The sequence below is a fragment of the Amphiura filiformis genome, chromosome 11, assembly GCF_039555335.1.
Source record: "Amphiura filiformis chromosome 11, Afil_fr2py, whole genome shotgun sequence".
Lineage (NCBI taxonomy): Eukaryota > Metazoa > Echinodermata > Ophiuroidea > Amphilepidida > Amphiuridae > Amphiura > Amphiura filiformis.
The window spans coordinates 61,217,651-61,234,134 of NC_092638.1; the positions used below are offsets into that span (position 1 = coordinate 61,217,651).

The window sequence follows — 16,484 nt, forward strand, 5'->3', positions numbered from 1 at the left end:
TTCAGGGGTCTGATCCTGGCTGTGATGGTAATTCTAGGTGTAGGTTGATTAAGGTACTGCACCAGTTTCACTAGAATAAACAAGTTTAATTTCATTTACAGTTGGTAAGAGCAATCAAACCTGACCAACTATTCAAAACTGGTATTGAAAGCAAGCAGAATATTTGCAATAATGGTTTGTAGCCATGGTCTGGGTGTGACGGTAATTCTAGCTGTTGGCTGTCAGGGCACTGCACTTCTGTAAAGCTGTATCCCTTCTCTACATCTTTACATTGATGCAAACTCACCAGATTGCAGTTATTTTTAAGCAGTAATGTATATTTTCCTTGTCATTTTCAGATAACCCTAAGCTATGGCATAGATGAGAAGAGAATCAATGTAGTGCAGATACCAAATGGAGCATACAGTGAAACTCAAGACCCTACCAGGTAAAATTTTTTGTACATGTAGCGAGAGGTTTCCAGTGGTATAAAAATCTCAACTTTTTTTGAGAAAAGTGGGGGAAATGATGCTGTGGATCACGAAATGCCCTTTTAAAGAGCTGTAGACTTACACTTTGTTAAAGGCTTGTCACACTTGATTCTGGTTTTCCTGTCACATATTTTCAGAAAATAAACACGGTAACTTTTTCATTACTCATTATTTTCCCCAAGTTTCATTATCATTTAAAATGCAGAATTAAACACGGTCTTCGGGCACAAGTTCACATATTGAAGAATTGAAAGCATGCTTCAGTGGGTGTAGTATGTGAATTCAGATTGTGTTCCAAGTCCAAAAAGTGCAAACATTTAGTTTTTTGCTGCACAAACACTTTTTAATTTTTGGAAAATAACAATAATGAATTCTATAGGCATGAATTTCAAACTTGGGAAAGATGGCAGGAAAGCCTGAATAAATTTGCCTCCCTAGAAGAGTTTTTGCTGACTGGAATGGCTATACCCCTTGACTGAAAGTGATAACCGTATTTTATTATGGTTGAATAATTTCATCAGGATTGGTAGAGTAAACTCAGTAACCAAAGTTCTTGATATCTGATCCAGAAATTGCACTTACTTTGTGTATGTTTCAGCAACACTGTTACCTTTGTCAACACTTGATGATGAGTGATTCCTACTGGCAACCCGACGGTAGATGTATCTCCAGCGTAGGTCTTGGTATTGCCAGTTGATTTTCCATCTGGGGATTTTCTTGAACCCAGTTCTAGAAACTCATCAAAAATGTGTGAGAGTTGATACTGTCCGTCGTCTCTGGCAACACCAAGACCTACGCTGGAGATACATCTAGCATCGGTTGCCAGTAGGAATCACTCATCATCAAGTGTTGACAAAGGCAACAGTGTTGCTGAAACGTACACAAAGTAAGTGCAATTTCTGGATCAGATATCAAGAACTTTGGTTACTGCGTATTTTATTATATTTGTAACATCATACATGAATTCGTCGTCCGTATTCCATAGTGGCGTATAGTGGGGCGCCGCGAATAAACAACTTTTCGAGAAAATCGGGTTTGAAGAAATACCAATTTAAAATCGAGTTGTGTAAATCAGACATTCATTATATTTTGTAAATGATGTGAAATTTCTGTAGTAAACTAAATAGATTTTATTGTTATATATTTTTCAAAAGAAATAAATACATACTATTGCTGGCAAACTGACAATAAAACTATACGTCACTATGGAAAAGCGAACAAAAACGCAATACCCTAACCTTACGTTAACCGTGACGCCACCTCGGTCGCCGTGTAATCCCTATGGCGTTACTTTTGTCGTTCAGTATTCCATAGTGGCGTATAGGTCCGACACGCCAGACGCCACTATGACATACGATGTTTTTCATTTTGCCGATATTTCATAATTATAAAATGTGTATAAAAAGTGGCGTATGGTCGATACGCCACTATGGAATACGAAAAATGTCACTTTGTAACTATACACCACATTTAATTAATTAATTACTAATTAATTAGCTAATTATGATTGATGAGACTTAGAAAAAATGAAAGAGAACATCATTAAAGACATGTGTGCCAATTTTCAAAAAAAATACTAAAAATCACTATACGCCACTATGGAATACAGCCGACGAATTAGAATGAAAGTTTCTTATGAAAGGAATACAGAAAAAAAATATTTTCAATAGATTCACCTTTTCAGTATGTCCCAAAAGACTTGCAAATTTAACCGAGAATATGTCATCACGATGCACACATCGTTGCCGTACAAAAGTGGGTAAGTGCAATAGCTGCCATGTGTAGCTACCATGTAGAGATAAGTACAATATACTGACAAATGTCCTCAGGGCAGCTATTGCACTTCCCCACTTCTGGTCTATTTGAACAAACTGAAGTAACATTCTGTTCAAACACTATATCATATTACTCTTACCGATGCAATTACTAATGAATTTCTTATCATATTTGTCTTTGTTTTCCCCAGATTCAAGTCGTTACACTGTTTACTCAACCCTACACTCGGAAAATGTCCCCACAGATGACCCCGTTACCATAGAAATGACGTAGTTACCGTAGCAACTAGCTGTTATAGTCTACATCTATTCCATCCATTGGTGCTCTATTGGAGATCTCTAGATGTCTCGTTTTATGTGGAATTCTTGTTTTATCTGTCTGTGACTAGTTGCAGTGCATCTACTTTGATGTATGATAAGCTGACTGTTGTCATATAACAATGTTAAGATATTTTGTGTATTTCTTGTCAAGGTTTTTTATGCTTTATCTACAATGGCCTCATCCCAATGGCGTAGTTCAATAACCTCAATTAAACAATCATAGTACACAATTTGATCTCAAGTTGCAGAGTATGACACCAAATTGTCAAAGGTCATTCAATGAATGTGCAAATGTATTGGGGTTAAAGAACTGTGCCCTGATAGGTGAGCATGTTGCGGATCCTAGTGATAGGACAAGAGGATTATAAGTTATCCTTTCAATTATATGCTCCTTGCCAGCGGTCCCTCCGATGGGCTATTCCAGTTGCAATCCTTACACCCCCTATGGAAGACATGACCTTAATATCCCACACAGTGGGTGTAGATTTCAAATGGAGTCACCCATTCAGGTAACTCTATTTGAAATTCACACGCACTGTGTTGGAAGATTAAGGTAATGTCTTCCATACAGGGTATATGGATTTCAACTAGATACCCATAGAGGAACACTGCTGCTTGCGTTATTTGGCATTCTATAGGCTGACCATAATTTAATTGAACATGTATGAGGCTGAATTCACTTTTGATTTTGTAGCATTGCTTGTCTTAAAACTTTGATGTTCCACCTTCACCCTATTATCAATTAGCACCTGTCAAATTCAGAGATAACCTTGTCACTGATTAATTTGATAACCAGGCAGGTTTAAGATGATAAGTATGTGTAACTCTGCCATGGTTTCAGGAAAGCAATTTCAAAGCATTGTAACAACAAAAATTGCATATTGCCCAAAACATATGTTGAAAAAGTAACAAATAGCATATGGATGCCATATGCTCTCTATACTTTCAAATCTGTGTTTTGGTCATATTGGACTGCTGCACGCTATTAGTGTAATACACATATACTACAATGTGAAGCACATCCAATCTGCATATAAACCATGACAAAATCTGACATACTCAAAGAAATATATCTGCAACTACAAATGTGTTTCATCTTCTTCTTCAAAAATTTTGCAGGAAAAAGAATAGGAATTTAGATTTTTGCACAATTTCTAGAGTTTTTGAAACAATTTGGATACCTTGTTATATGGGATTTCTTCAACCCTTTCCAAACCTCTGAGTAATCAGTTGCTATTTTGATACCCTTTCTACTGGTCTCTAATTACCACTGGGGGAAAATATTCAAATATTTTCTTTCCCCCATCCCCCCAGTTTTAAGGCAAACCCCAAATTACATGAAAAAATAAAAATTCCTGGTGTCACCACTGATTGTAACAGTAATAATCTTGCGGTGTCTTAATATCTAAAACACCGACGCAAAGACAGTAATATTTGATACGGTAGATCCATATTTTTGATTGTCAGATTTTTACCAACTATAATAAAACTTTCCAAATATATTTCTTATGGAGTTGGAAAGATCAATCTTTGGTATCCAAAGATTCATAACTTTGCTTGGAATAGAGCATAAATCATAAAATGTAATAAAATTCAGGCTACATACAATAAAACCATGTTTTAACAATAGTGCAGGGACTGCCTTTTGTGGAGAGTGAAAGCAATCATTCTCTACTGCTCTCCTTAAATCTGATATAGGAGAGTGATTTTTAGCTCTTCTTAGTTGGCCATTCTCTCTTTAAATTCCAATGTAAATGCTCTAAACAGCTCTCTTTGAAGGCTCCAGAAGAGCTATTTAATGCTCTCATGCAAATTCTAAAAGACAGTCCCTGATATTGCATTAAGGGATCTAAAATGAGCGTTTATTGCGTTTCGATAGTATTTTTTGTGGCACATGAGAGCACCTCAGACCTATCGAATTGTATTCTGAATACTGAAGCATGTCTTTCTGATATCAAATAATTTTCATTTTTGAAAATCACAATATAATACAAATTTTATGACAAATTATAAAATTTGATATTTTTGAATTTTGATATATAACAGTCCTCAAAAGTAAATTATATAAATCTAATGATATATTCTTAAAGTGTATGTAGCAGGGAGGAAAAGCCGACGGTCAATTGAAAATTTTGACCTTTCATATTGAAGATATGGATTTTTTCCCCAAAAGACCTAATTTTTTTGTGTGTTTTGGGGAAAATAATCCATATCTTCAATACGAAAGGTCAAAATTTTCAATTGATCGTCGGCTTTTCAACCCACCTACATACACTTTAAGTATAAATCATCAGATTTATAAAGTTTACTTCAAGTACTGTTAAATATCAAAATATCAATTTTAATGATTTGCCATAAAATGTGTATTAAATTGCTAATTTCAAAATTCAAAATTATTTGATATCAGAATGACATTCTTCGTATTCAGAATGCAATTCGATATGTCTGATGTGCTCTAATGTCCCAAAATAAATACTGTCCAAACGTTCATACCCCAGCCCTTAACCAAAATGTAATATTGGAATTAAAGGATGTGGCAAAATAAAAAATATTTTGTATTTTGTAGGCACTTATTTTAGTCGCTTTAATATCAGCTATTTAAAACACTTTCTGAACAGCTAATAGCCTTAATGGCCTATTCCATTTAAAATCCATACTACCCATGTGGAAGATTTTGGAAATATCTTTTACAGGGGGAGTATGAATTTCAAATGGAACGAACACATCAGCAGCTCCATTTAAAACTCACCCTTCCACAATGGAAGATTCAGGTTGAATCTTTCTCAGAGGGTGTATGAAATTCAAATGGAGCTGCTTAATGTGCTCATTCCATTTGAAATTCATACTCCCCCTAATGGAAGATATTTCAAAATTCTTTCACATGGGGAGTGTGAATTTTTAATAGAATGGCCCAATAGTGGTTCTTCATGTCCTATAGCTGCATGGCGTCGTTCTATACCTCATTACATTGTAGCAAAACATGCTTAGCGAGCCTTGTTCAAATACAGACTTTAAATGTGGCTTTTGAACAAAGACGTTCCCTGGAAGTCAAAGAGAACTACTATGTGTTAATCATGACACTGAATTCAACCTGGTCTGTTTGAGCCATTGTATTTACTCATTATTGAAGTTGCTAGGTATACTTCATTTATAAATTTCGGAAGTCAATATATGTGTTAAATAAACATAGGTTTGTTCAAACTTTGCTGCACTTACATTAATATAATTTTAGGTCATCTGATGAAAATTGTGACCTTTTAGTTTTCTGTCAGTAGTGGAAATGTAGCTAAGTTTGAAAATACTTGATCTATAATATGTGTGTGTTAAAGAAAGATGGTACCGGTTACTAGGGACCTGAAGTGTGCTTTGTTATTGTACATAGATATTTAAATGAAATCATAATAACTATTATAATGATATTATTATTAAGTATGTGTAATAAACCTTTTGGGCAAAAATGTTATGATTTTTTTTGCACATTAAAGCCGAATTTATACTCCATCGCTTTTGCCGATATGCTGGGCACACACACTTTATTTTCGCAGGATTTAAAGTAAATCCCAAAGGATTGTAGTTAGTGATTAATCCTATTTGGAATTTAAATTTTAATCTTAAAAGATTTAGATTTCAATCTTAAAGATTCCAAATTTTAAATCCTGTGAAATAAAAGTACATGCTTTTCATGTACTCCCATTTTCAGAGCATTTAGCTAATTGATTGATGACTGTCAGTTTAAAAAGGTGATGTTTGATTACTCGGAATAAGCAATCCATTTAAAGTACACACTCCCCATGTGGAAGATTTTAGAAATATCTTTCACAGGGCCAGGGGGAGTATGAATTTCACTTAGAATTAGCATATTAACCAACTATTTGAAACTGTTTGAGGAAGATTCAAGTTGAATCTTTCTCAGAGGGTGTATGAAATTTAAATTGGGCTGCAAATGTGTTAATTCCATTTGAAATCCATACTCCCTCTGTGGAAGATATTTCCAAAATCTACCACAGGGGTAGTGTGGATTTTAAATGGAATAGCCCAGTGCATCACTTTCAAAAGCAACACATCACTACCGCGATGTTAAAGGGTGTAAATTCAGCTTTAACATGGGATTAGGGACCATTCACAAACACTTGTAGGGGGGCCTGATGCAAAAAAATTTCATCGCAAACCTTTTTCGGTTCCCCCCTTTACAGACCTCAAAAATGTCAGGGCCCCCCTTTTTGACATGAAGATTATGGGTCAACCCCATAGAAAAGCATATAAACTCAATATTTCCAGGAAAATTTGTGGTAATTTTTTCAGGCCCCCTTAGGAGGGTCAAAATTTCAGGGCCCCCTTTTGCATCAGGCCCCCCTTACAAGTGTTTGTGAACGGTCCCTTATGAGGGAGTTGAGTCTGTCAAGCTCAAAGCATTTTTTTACAAGATTCCACTGTAGTTTTGAAATTCAAGACATGTCCATAATTTTGAAAAGTATCAAGACTTTTGTGGAACTTCTGTAAGTAACCTGACCTGTGGTTTGTTACAAATATTATATTCACAAAATGAAATTATTTTATAATTCAAAGATTGAACAATGTTCTCAACATACAAGTCTTATAATATTCCTATATTCAAAACTTTTGGTTTGAGATCATTGTGTCAAGTTTCAAATAAATATTTTGTCTACAGACATACAGGGAAAATATTGCGAATTGCAGACAAAAGGCTACCCAAGGTGAGCTATTTTAGCTGTTTAGAGAACAACAAATTGTTCATGAGATGAAGTGTTTTTTTTTTAATTTGTTTTTGTTTTTTAACATTTGCACTCAGTTTCACTTTATTTACTTTATGAAAGATGGCTAATTTGTCCTAAACTTTTTAGATCTTATTGAATATGGTGTATGTTTTGAATTATTAGCGAGAATGTGTTTATGCAGGAAAAACTGTATTGCCTTAGTAAAGATGTAAATTAGTACATTCCCATCCACATCTAACAGTGTCTTGTGCGTTTGCAAGTATCTAATTGTACTTTTATTGAACATTCTCACATTCACCCTAGAACCTTTTGTACTGTAGGTTCTGCTACTAATGCCACATACACTTTCAGAATAATGATTCTAAAAGGCCTTAACCTTTTTTGTCCATTTTATGGAACCTTCAAGAAAAAAAGAAGAACCCTTCTAGGTTCTTAAAAAAAGGTTCTTATACTCTTTGCTGAACCATTTTTGGTCTTGCAGAACCTTTCTGGTTCTTACAGAACTGTGTTGATGGCTCCAAACAGGGGACAGAATTAAGAACCTTTACTTCTAATAGCGTATAGACATGAAAAGCTAACCAATCTGTAATAGTTCATGTTTGAAAACATTCCAAATGACTAGGCCTATACCCTGTATGTTGAGTAAATACTTGGTAGTGTGTGCATGTTGAATAATACAGAATGGTGCTGTGGAACCACAATCATTTATGTTGGAACAATAGGACATTATGACAAAGTACAGTATACTTTGTTTTACCTGTAGTTTTGCAGTGATGTAGGTGTGTGATCCCACAGAATGTATACACTTACATACAAGAGCTGTATGTTGACATACTTGCAGAGCAGCCATGTAAAACACTATCGTAATTACCAAACTGGATGTGAAACAAAGCGTGGGTGGTGTTAAAGAGGAAGCCCTGCAGAGCAGTTCTTCTGGAGTGAACCAAACCTGCCCGGTTATCAAATTAATCAATGACAAGGTTATCTCAGAATTTGACAGGTGCTAATTGATGTTTTAATGTTATTGCATCAATAAGCACCTATCAAATTCAGAGATAACCTTGTCATTGATTAATTTGATAACCAAGCAGGTTTGGTTCACCCCAGAAGAACTGCTCTAGCGGGGCTTCTTTAATAAAGGGAAATACTACTGATGCACTGCAGTACATAATCAGTAAAACTTTAGCAAGCCTTCCCCCGGACCATTCTCGTATGTTATATATTTGTTGTGAATCTGGGTGTATATGATGCCCAGCAACAGTGCTCAAGCCCTCAAGGCCATCTTTTAATTATTTGTGCCAAACGTGATTATCGCACATTTTGTTTATCTGTGTCCTTATTTTATACTACTGTTCTATAAGTTTTTATTTTTACCTATGCAAACCCACCTGAATAATTCCTCTTTATATCTACTGTATAAATTGATTTGTTTACTTGTTTTAAAGATGTGATAAGTGTTTTTATTTTCTTCGCTAGCTAGGAATGAATTATGATGAATTATAATTATTTCAAACAATATTGCTCTGTACATATTCTAAATTATTTTTCTACTAAATACAATGGGATATATAATAATAATAATAATTAAATACAATATTTGTGATGCAATGATGGACTAATAATATACAAATACTACATGGTTACTAGCTACAGGCCTATCACCCCAAACTCAGAGGGTGAAGGGCGATAGGCCTGTAGCCAATACCGAGGGGAAAGTAGCTTGACCTATTTCCCCAATAAACTATGTAGTATTTGCTTGACCTATTTCCCCAATAAACTATGTAGTATTTGTTTTGTTAGGGATGAAATCAAAACTCAACCGCCGGTTCTGGGCAGTTCCGTCCAGTTGGAGCCGGATTCTATTGTTCTAAACAATGGAAAGCGGTTCAACTGCCGGTAACTGCTGGTCAACTGCCGGTCGAGTTCTGATTTCATCCCTTACACCTCTTATGTATTTATGAGCTAATGGTGCCAATTTGTTTTTTTATGTTGGGCATATCTAGGCATTAACAGCTGAAATCTAGTAGATAACGCTGACGAAACTTTGGCCAGATACAAGTGACCTGGTGAACGAAGTGGGTCGCCGTAGATAGCTGGTCGGGGTATTTTTACAGGACAGGCAAGTGTAGCCGACAATCGGGGCGTTACCCTGATTGGAACCGCCTGTAAATGAGGTCTTTTATCATGGATCATCTGCCCCGCCATTACCAGATGAACCACGGGAGAGCGGAGATTTTTTTTTTGGTCCTGCGGGGAATCGAACCCGGGACCTCTTGCACCAAAGGCAAAGACCTTAACCAGTGTGCCACGCTGCTCCCAATCAGAATCAAAAATTTAGCTTTACCAATCAGGTATAGTGTTTTTTGTATGAATCTCTGTGTTTGTGAATCTGACTTTAGAAAATAGCAGCACCACAGTGAAAATATTACATGTTCAATAAGGGTCTGACATGCAATTTAATTAGGGTGGCAAACTTTGATGCTGGGAGTGAGGCTGTAGGAAATAACAGAAAAGAAAATATTAGTCAGTCGGTGGTAGCTGAATCTATTTTTGTCTCGTATGCGAATTGGCACCATTAGCTTGTAAATATGTAAGAGGTGTAGTTATAACTATTATATTATGTTGAATAGAGTGGTACATGTAGATAGAGCTCCAGTCATTTTCGAGGGTTGTACACTGTTAAGATGCAGTTTAAAAGTTTACTCTGTTTGACAGGTGAACTGAACAACCAGTTGCTTATAATATTTAAACAGGTTTAAGAATTTTAAGCAATTTGTTTCATTATTTTTACACAACTGCTCTTCAGTTAAAGAAGAAGCCCTGCCAGAACAGTTCTGGGGTGAACCAAACCAGCCTGGTTATCAAATTAATCATTGACATGGTTATATCTGAAATTGACAGGTGCTAATTGATACAATAACATTAAAACATCAAGTAGCTCCTGTCAAATTTAGAGATAACCTTGTCACTGATTAATTTGATAACCATGCAGGTTTGGTTCACCCCAGATGAACTGCTCTGGTGGGGCTTCTTCTTTAACCAATTAAACAGGGTTGTTAATATTACAGCATAGGCAGTGGTGGTGCTACAGAGGACAAGTGGATAGTTACTATTTAGTCTATTACCTTTTAAAATCTGTTCATTTTCATTGATAAAAAGTAGCTTTCTAGAAGGCTCGAAGAAAGAAATGTAATTTCATATATATAAAATGTCCACAAGGTTGGATCTCCACCAACAGGCTCTGCCCCCTAGACTCACAGAGTAACAATTTATCCATGGTGCCACCCCTGTGTATATGCATCAAAAATCAACAAAACTGTAATGTCCTCAATGAGGTACATGATTTTGAAGTTCTGATGTTTATGAAGCTTTATGAACATGATTGGAGTACAGATCATAGTATGTTGCATAGAATTGAACTATTTTACTACGTAGAGTAGTAATGTAGGGAACAATGTATGATCAAGTTTACAAGATAGAAATTTTGAAGTCATAGGACCAGAAAAAATACTGTAATGTAATTCAGATTTCTCAGGCTCTCACCACTTTGGACCAAATATCAATGTTAATCATGACAAAAATATAAATTTAGTGAAAAATCTGATGGACCAAAGTGGATTTTATGTAGTGGGTAAGAAAATATTGACTGCTCTGTGCGAGAAGTGGGTAAGTGCAATAGCTGCCATGTGTAGATGAGTACAAGATACTGTGTGTGTAAATTGCCAAATGTTCTCAGGGCAGCTATTGCACTTATCCACTTCTGGCACTGAGCAGTTAAATTTAAAAACACAGAGCCTTGCAGAAAAAAATGTTTCAACCACAGAGGAGAAAGAAAGCAGAGAGCGTACCACCAGTCAAAGTCCCCGTGTATTGTATGATGTAAGTTCTCGCCTATTCATGAGGGCCGAATGTTCGATCGTGCCGTGTCTAACAATCACGTCAGCGCTGCGTGCCTTCACCGATACGCGATAGAGCATTGGGTGCTTTCACGATTACGCGATAGACCATGAAAATATGCGGTAATTGCATAGCAGTCGCGCCTGTCGCATTTCATGGAACAATCGGCCCTCATTATCGGGTAATGCGGAGACTTTGACTGGTGGTACGCTCTCTGTTTTCTTTCTCCTCTGTGGTTTCAACATAAAAACTCCATTTTCTTGGACCAAATGCATGTGGGTATATATTTATTGGACACCAATAGTGGACATACTTCGTATATTAGGAATCCATATTGTTACATGTCAACTTAACTGTGCATAAAAAGTAATGTTTTGGTCACATTTGCAGCAGTTAGGTTTCATAACATTTAGTCATGAAACAAAAATGTTTTTAGTTGGAGCAATGGAATTTCAGATTTCCATCTCCGTCACATAGACTTAGGTCCAGTGTAGACTTTTTTAATTATTTGGTGTTGTATACATTCAACAAATATTTGTTATTCTATCCGTTTTAAGTTATTTCATCTTCTAAAGAATGTTTTTGACTTAACCCCATGAGAACTACCTGCCTATTGGTCAAAAGAGGTTTACATCATCAATTGGACCGACCAGTAACATTATTAGAATGATTTCACCATGCAAAAAAATTGAGGTGAATTATTTGCAAAGCTCCATTCTGATTGGTGATTAAAATGGAAGATATCATGTAACTGACCAATCGGAGGCAATGTTAGATCATCAGGTAGTGCTCAGGGGGTTGAAAAGTATTTGCTATCAAATATTCGGTAGAGAATACTATAAATAACCAATTCGGCATTGCGGAATCGGCCTTCTATTGAAAAAAAATTGAAAGTTAACATCTCTGTGCATAATTGTGATAAGTGCTAATACTTTTGTTTTATTTTTATTGCTTCTAATAATTTTGTTGGCTAAACGACAGAAAGATGTATCCCCATTTGCCTGTGAAGTGCATGCACACACAAATCCTTGTATGGGACATGCATACACATAGCCTCATATTGGGAAGGCACTATGCATTAAGAGAACTTGTGCATAATACAAGTAATCAAACACAGCTGCTAATGGATATACGTCTTTGTGCCGCTGAGCCTCAATAATTTGCTTGGTGCTCTTTGATTACTAAGAATTGATGTTATAAATGAATGTAATGTGAAGTTATTTGTATATCTGTTATTTTTTTAACATAATAAAACAATAATAAATGATTTATTTCTACACACATGGGCGCTACTAGCCACAGTATCAACCTCGTAAGAACTATTTGTGATTGGTTACAAAGACGGCAATATCAGTAATATGGTAAGAATTTCTCAGCAGGGCTGGAGGGGATTAAATTTTAAATTGCTGAAAGATCTAAAAGTTCTGCTTTGATTGGGTATTCAGATGATTATGTCATGTAATTAACCAATCAGGGCCTCTGAAAGAAAGGCAGTAGTGCCCATGGGGTTGATCATAATTCATTGCTGGGCAGAAAAACCTAAATGTACTTGTGGCCCTTGAACATGTTTAACACAAAACTGCCAAGAGTTTACATAGGAGGTTTTGCTTTAAACATGTTCAGTGGCCAATGGAGGTTTTTCCTGCCCAACGATTGTGATCAAATGAATTGGAATATCCAAGTGATCAAAGAATTTTTGTTATCAAAAAAGATAAAACCTGATCTAAAACAGTAAATATCAAATGTTTACAGTAAGGTAACCAAATCAAGAGCTATCAAGCATTTGTGAGATATCATCATCAAGTTATGGTAGTGCAACACAGGTCTGAGTTTGCAACAGTTTGCAACTTGAATGCAACATATGTAAGGTGTTATTTGAGAGGTTGTGATACTGTAAAAGTGAAAATTTTCGCCGTACATAAATTTTTGCGCTTTTCACGCTCAATGCAGCTACATCGCGAAAATAAAAACATGCAAATATGTCTTTTTTACGTATAGGTCTATGTAAGAAAACTCAAAATCGCAAATTTTAAAACAGGTGAAATGGCTAAAAATCGGCAAAACACAAAAATATATGCACACGAAAATAACCACTTTTACAGTATACTCATTCATGCTATACACCACTACATCTATACACACCTATGTTAGACATGCCTTAATCTCTTACACAGGGGTGTAGATTTCAAGCGAGTCACCCATTCAGGTAACCCCATTTGAAATTCACACTCCCTGTGTGGAAAATTAAGATCATGTCTAACATAGGTGGTGTATGGATTTCAACTGGAACAGCCCAATTAACCTGCATTGGATGCTGGGTAATATTTTGTGTGATATATTGTTAAGTTTTATACGTAATGTGCAGGTTGATGGTTATAAAGGTATAAGCTCGGGTTTGTTGGTTTGTTTTGATTCTCTTTATGTTTCCATGGTAACAGTAATTTGTTCATTATGAAAAAGGGTTTTTTTTATCAATCAATTAATGTGGTATTTAAAATTGATAAATAAATAATTGGAATGAGAATTTGTGTCATTGTTTTTCATTGTATTGTTTTTCTTGATTAAGGCAAGTTGCTCCTAAAGATCTCCATTTCATTGCACAAAATGGTAAATTACTGTTATTTTATGTGCTGAACTTATGAATGCAGTACTATAAATTGATCAGCTCGTAATCGCCGGGCCTTATAACATCACAGATTAATATCAATATTTTTATTTCGAGAGTTGTCTTGGGGCATCTCACCAGAAGTATCACAAATTATTAATTCAAATGCCTATAGTCTACTCTATTTAACATGCACATAATTGACCAGATAGGCCAACTATATCACTCTTAACCTGGATTTACTTTTCAGAGTAGTGGTAAAAGCTTAACAATTCCGCCGATTACCAACTGATCAAACTATAGTAACGTTGAAGGTGTGCGACCAGATAATAGCCTTATCCCACCATTTGTCCTTATCAAAACTGAAATCTTTGTATCAGAAGAAAGCTTGGCATTACCCCAGTCAAATTTAACCCCCAATATGTTTTGTTTAGATGGTGTGAACACATTCATAATGAAAAAGTGGGGACCGCCACCTGAAGTATGTACTTACATGCTTTTGGGCATTGGTTATACATGTTTTTGCTTCTCATATCAAAACTGGAGCCTGTAATTGATGGCCAATAAGATCTAGGGACTTTTTAACAAAGGAAAAACTCACTTCTTTTCCATATAGTTCAGTTCAACAATCCAATCTGTTGCCTCAATGGTAAATGCCAATCAATCCTTTTGTTTGAAGGTATCACCTCGTCAGTATTTGTTGTGTCGTCCATAGCTATGGTAGCTAGAATTATAGGATTGTCCCAGTTCTGAGGTGGTTTTCTTTTCTGGTGTGTTCTGCATTTGATGGGTATCCAGTTAAAAAAGGGAGTATATCTGGATCCAAAAGAAATCACAGCCAAATGTGAAGGAACAGTGATGAGAGGGCATTTCAACTTCATCAATAAGTGTTATCTACCTAAGATGACTTCATCAATGAGTGCTATCTACATAAGATGACTTCATCAATAAGTGTTATCTACCTAAGATGACTTCATCAATGAGTGCTATCTACATAAGATGACTTCATCAATGAGTGTTATCTACCTAAGATAACTTCATCAATGAGTGCTATCTACATAAGATGACTTCATCAATGAATTATATGATTCTGCTATCTACCTAAGATTACTTCATCAACGGGTGCTATCTACCTAAGATGACTTATCAATGAGTACTATCTACCTAAGATGATTTCATCAATGAGTGTTATCTACCTAAGATGACTTCACCAATGAGTGCCATCTACCTAAGATGACTTCATTGATGAGTGCCATCTTCCTAAGATGACTTCATCAATGAGTGGTATCTACCTAAGATGACTTCATCAATGAGTGTTATCTACCTAAGATGATTTCATCAATGAGTGTTATCTACCTAAGATGACTTCATCAGTGAGTGGTATCTACCTAAGATGACTTCATCAATGAGTGTTATCTACCTAAGATGACTTCATTGATGAGTGCCATTTACCTAAGATGACTTCATCAATGAGTGCCATCTACCTAAGATGACTTCATTGATGAGTGCCATCTTCCTAAGATGACTTCATCAATGAGTGCTATCTACCTAAGATGACTTCATCAATGAGTGCCATCTACCTAAGATGACTTCACCAATGAGTGCCATCTACCTAAGATGACTTCATTGATGAGTGCCATCTACCTAAGATGACTTCATTGATGAGTGCCATCTTCCTAAGATGACTTCATCAATGAGTGCTATCTACCTAAGATGACTTCATCAATGAGTGCCATCTACCTAAGATGACTTCATTGATGAGTGCTATCTACCTAAGATGACTTCATCAACCTAAGATGACTTCATCAATGAGTGCTATCTACCTAAGATAACTTCATCAATGAGTGCTATCTACATAAGATGACTTCATCAATGAATTATATGATTCTGCTATCTACCTAAGATGACTTCATCAATGAGTGCTATCTACCTTAGAAGATGACTGCATCTATGAGTGCTATCTACCTAAGATTACTTCATCAACGGGTGCTATCTACCTAAGATGACTTATCAATGAGTACTATCTACCTAAGATGATTTCATCAATGAGTGTTATCTACCTAAGATGACTTCATCAATGAGTGTTATCTACCTAAGATGACTTCATCAATGAGTGGTATCTACCTAAGATGACTTCATCAATGAGTGTTATCTACCTAAGATGATTTCATCAATGAGTGTTATCTACCTAAGATGACTTCATCAGTGAGTGGTATCTACCTAAGATGACTTCATCAATGAGTGTTATCTACCTAAGATGACTTCATTGATGAGTGCCATCTACCTAAGATGACTTCATCAATGAGTGCCATCTACCTAAGATGACTTCACCAATGAGTGCCATCTACCTAAGATGACTTCATTGATGAGTGCCATCTTCCTAAGATGACTTCATCAATGAGTGCTATCTACCTAAGATGACTTCATCAATGAGTGCCATCTACCTAAGATGACTTCACCAATGAGTGCCATCTACCTAAGATGACTTCATTGATGAGTGCCATCTTCCTAAGATGACTTCATCAATGAGTGCTATCTACCTAAGATGACTTCATCAATGAGTGTTATCTACCTAATATGACTTCATCAATGAGTGCTATCTACCTAAGATGGCTTCATCAATGAGTGTTATCTACCTAAGATGACTTCATCAATGAGTGTTATCTACCTAAGATGACTT

General features: G+C 35.9%; 2 protein-coding genes across 3 annotated transcripts in view; both read left to right on the forward strand.

The window, feature by feature from the left end:
* LOC140165102 (beta-1,3-N-acetylglucosaminyltransferase radical fringe-like) overlaps nt 1-13,723 on the forward strand; it is a 127,915-nt gene extending 114,192 nt beyond the window's left edge. The window contains exons 9-11 of the mRNA XM_072188529.1: nt 339-427; nt 2,437-3,075; nt 13,406-13,723. Of these exons, the coding sequence (XP_072044630.1) occupies nt 339-427; nt 2,437-2,494 (147 nt within the window). The 3' untranslated portion in view covers nt 2,495-3,075; nt 13,406-13,723. The remainder of the gene's footprint in view (nt 1-338; nt 428-2,436; nt 3,076-13,405) is intronic.
* Nucleotides 1-16,484, forward strand: part of LOC140165105 (T-complex protein 1 subunit zeta-like) — a 328,487-nt gene that overhangs the window by 272,134 nt on the left and 39,869 nt on the right. The gene's annotated exons all lie outside the window — the stretch shown is intronic.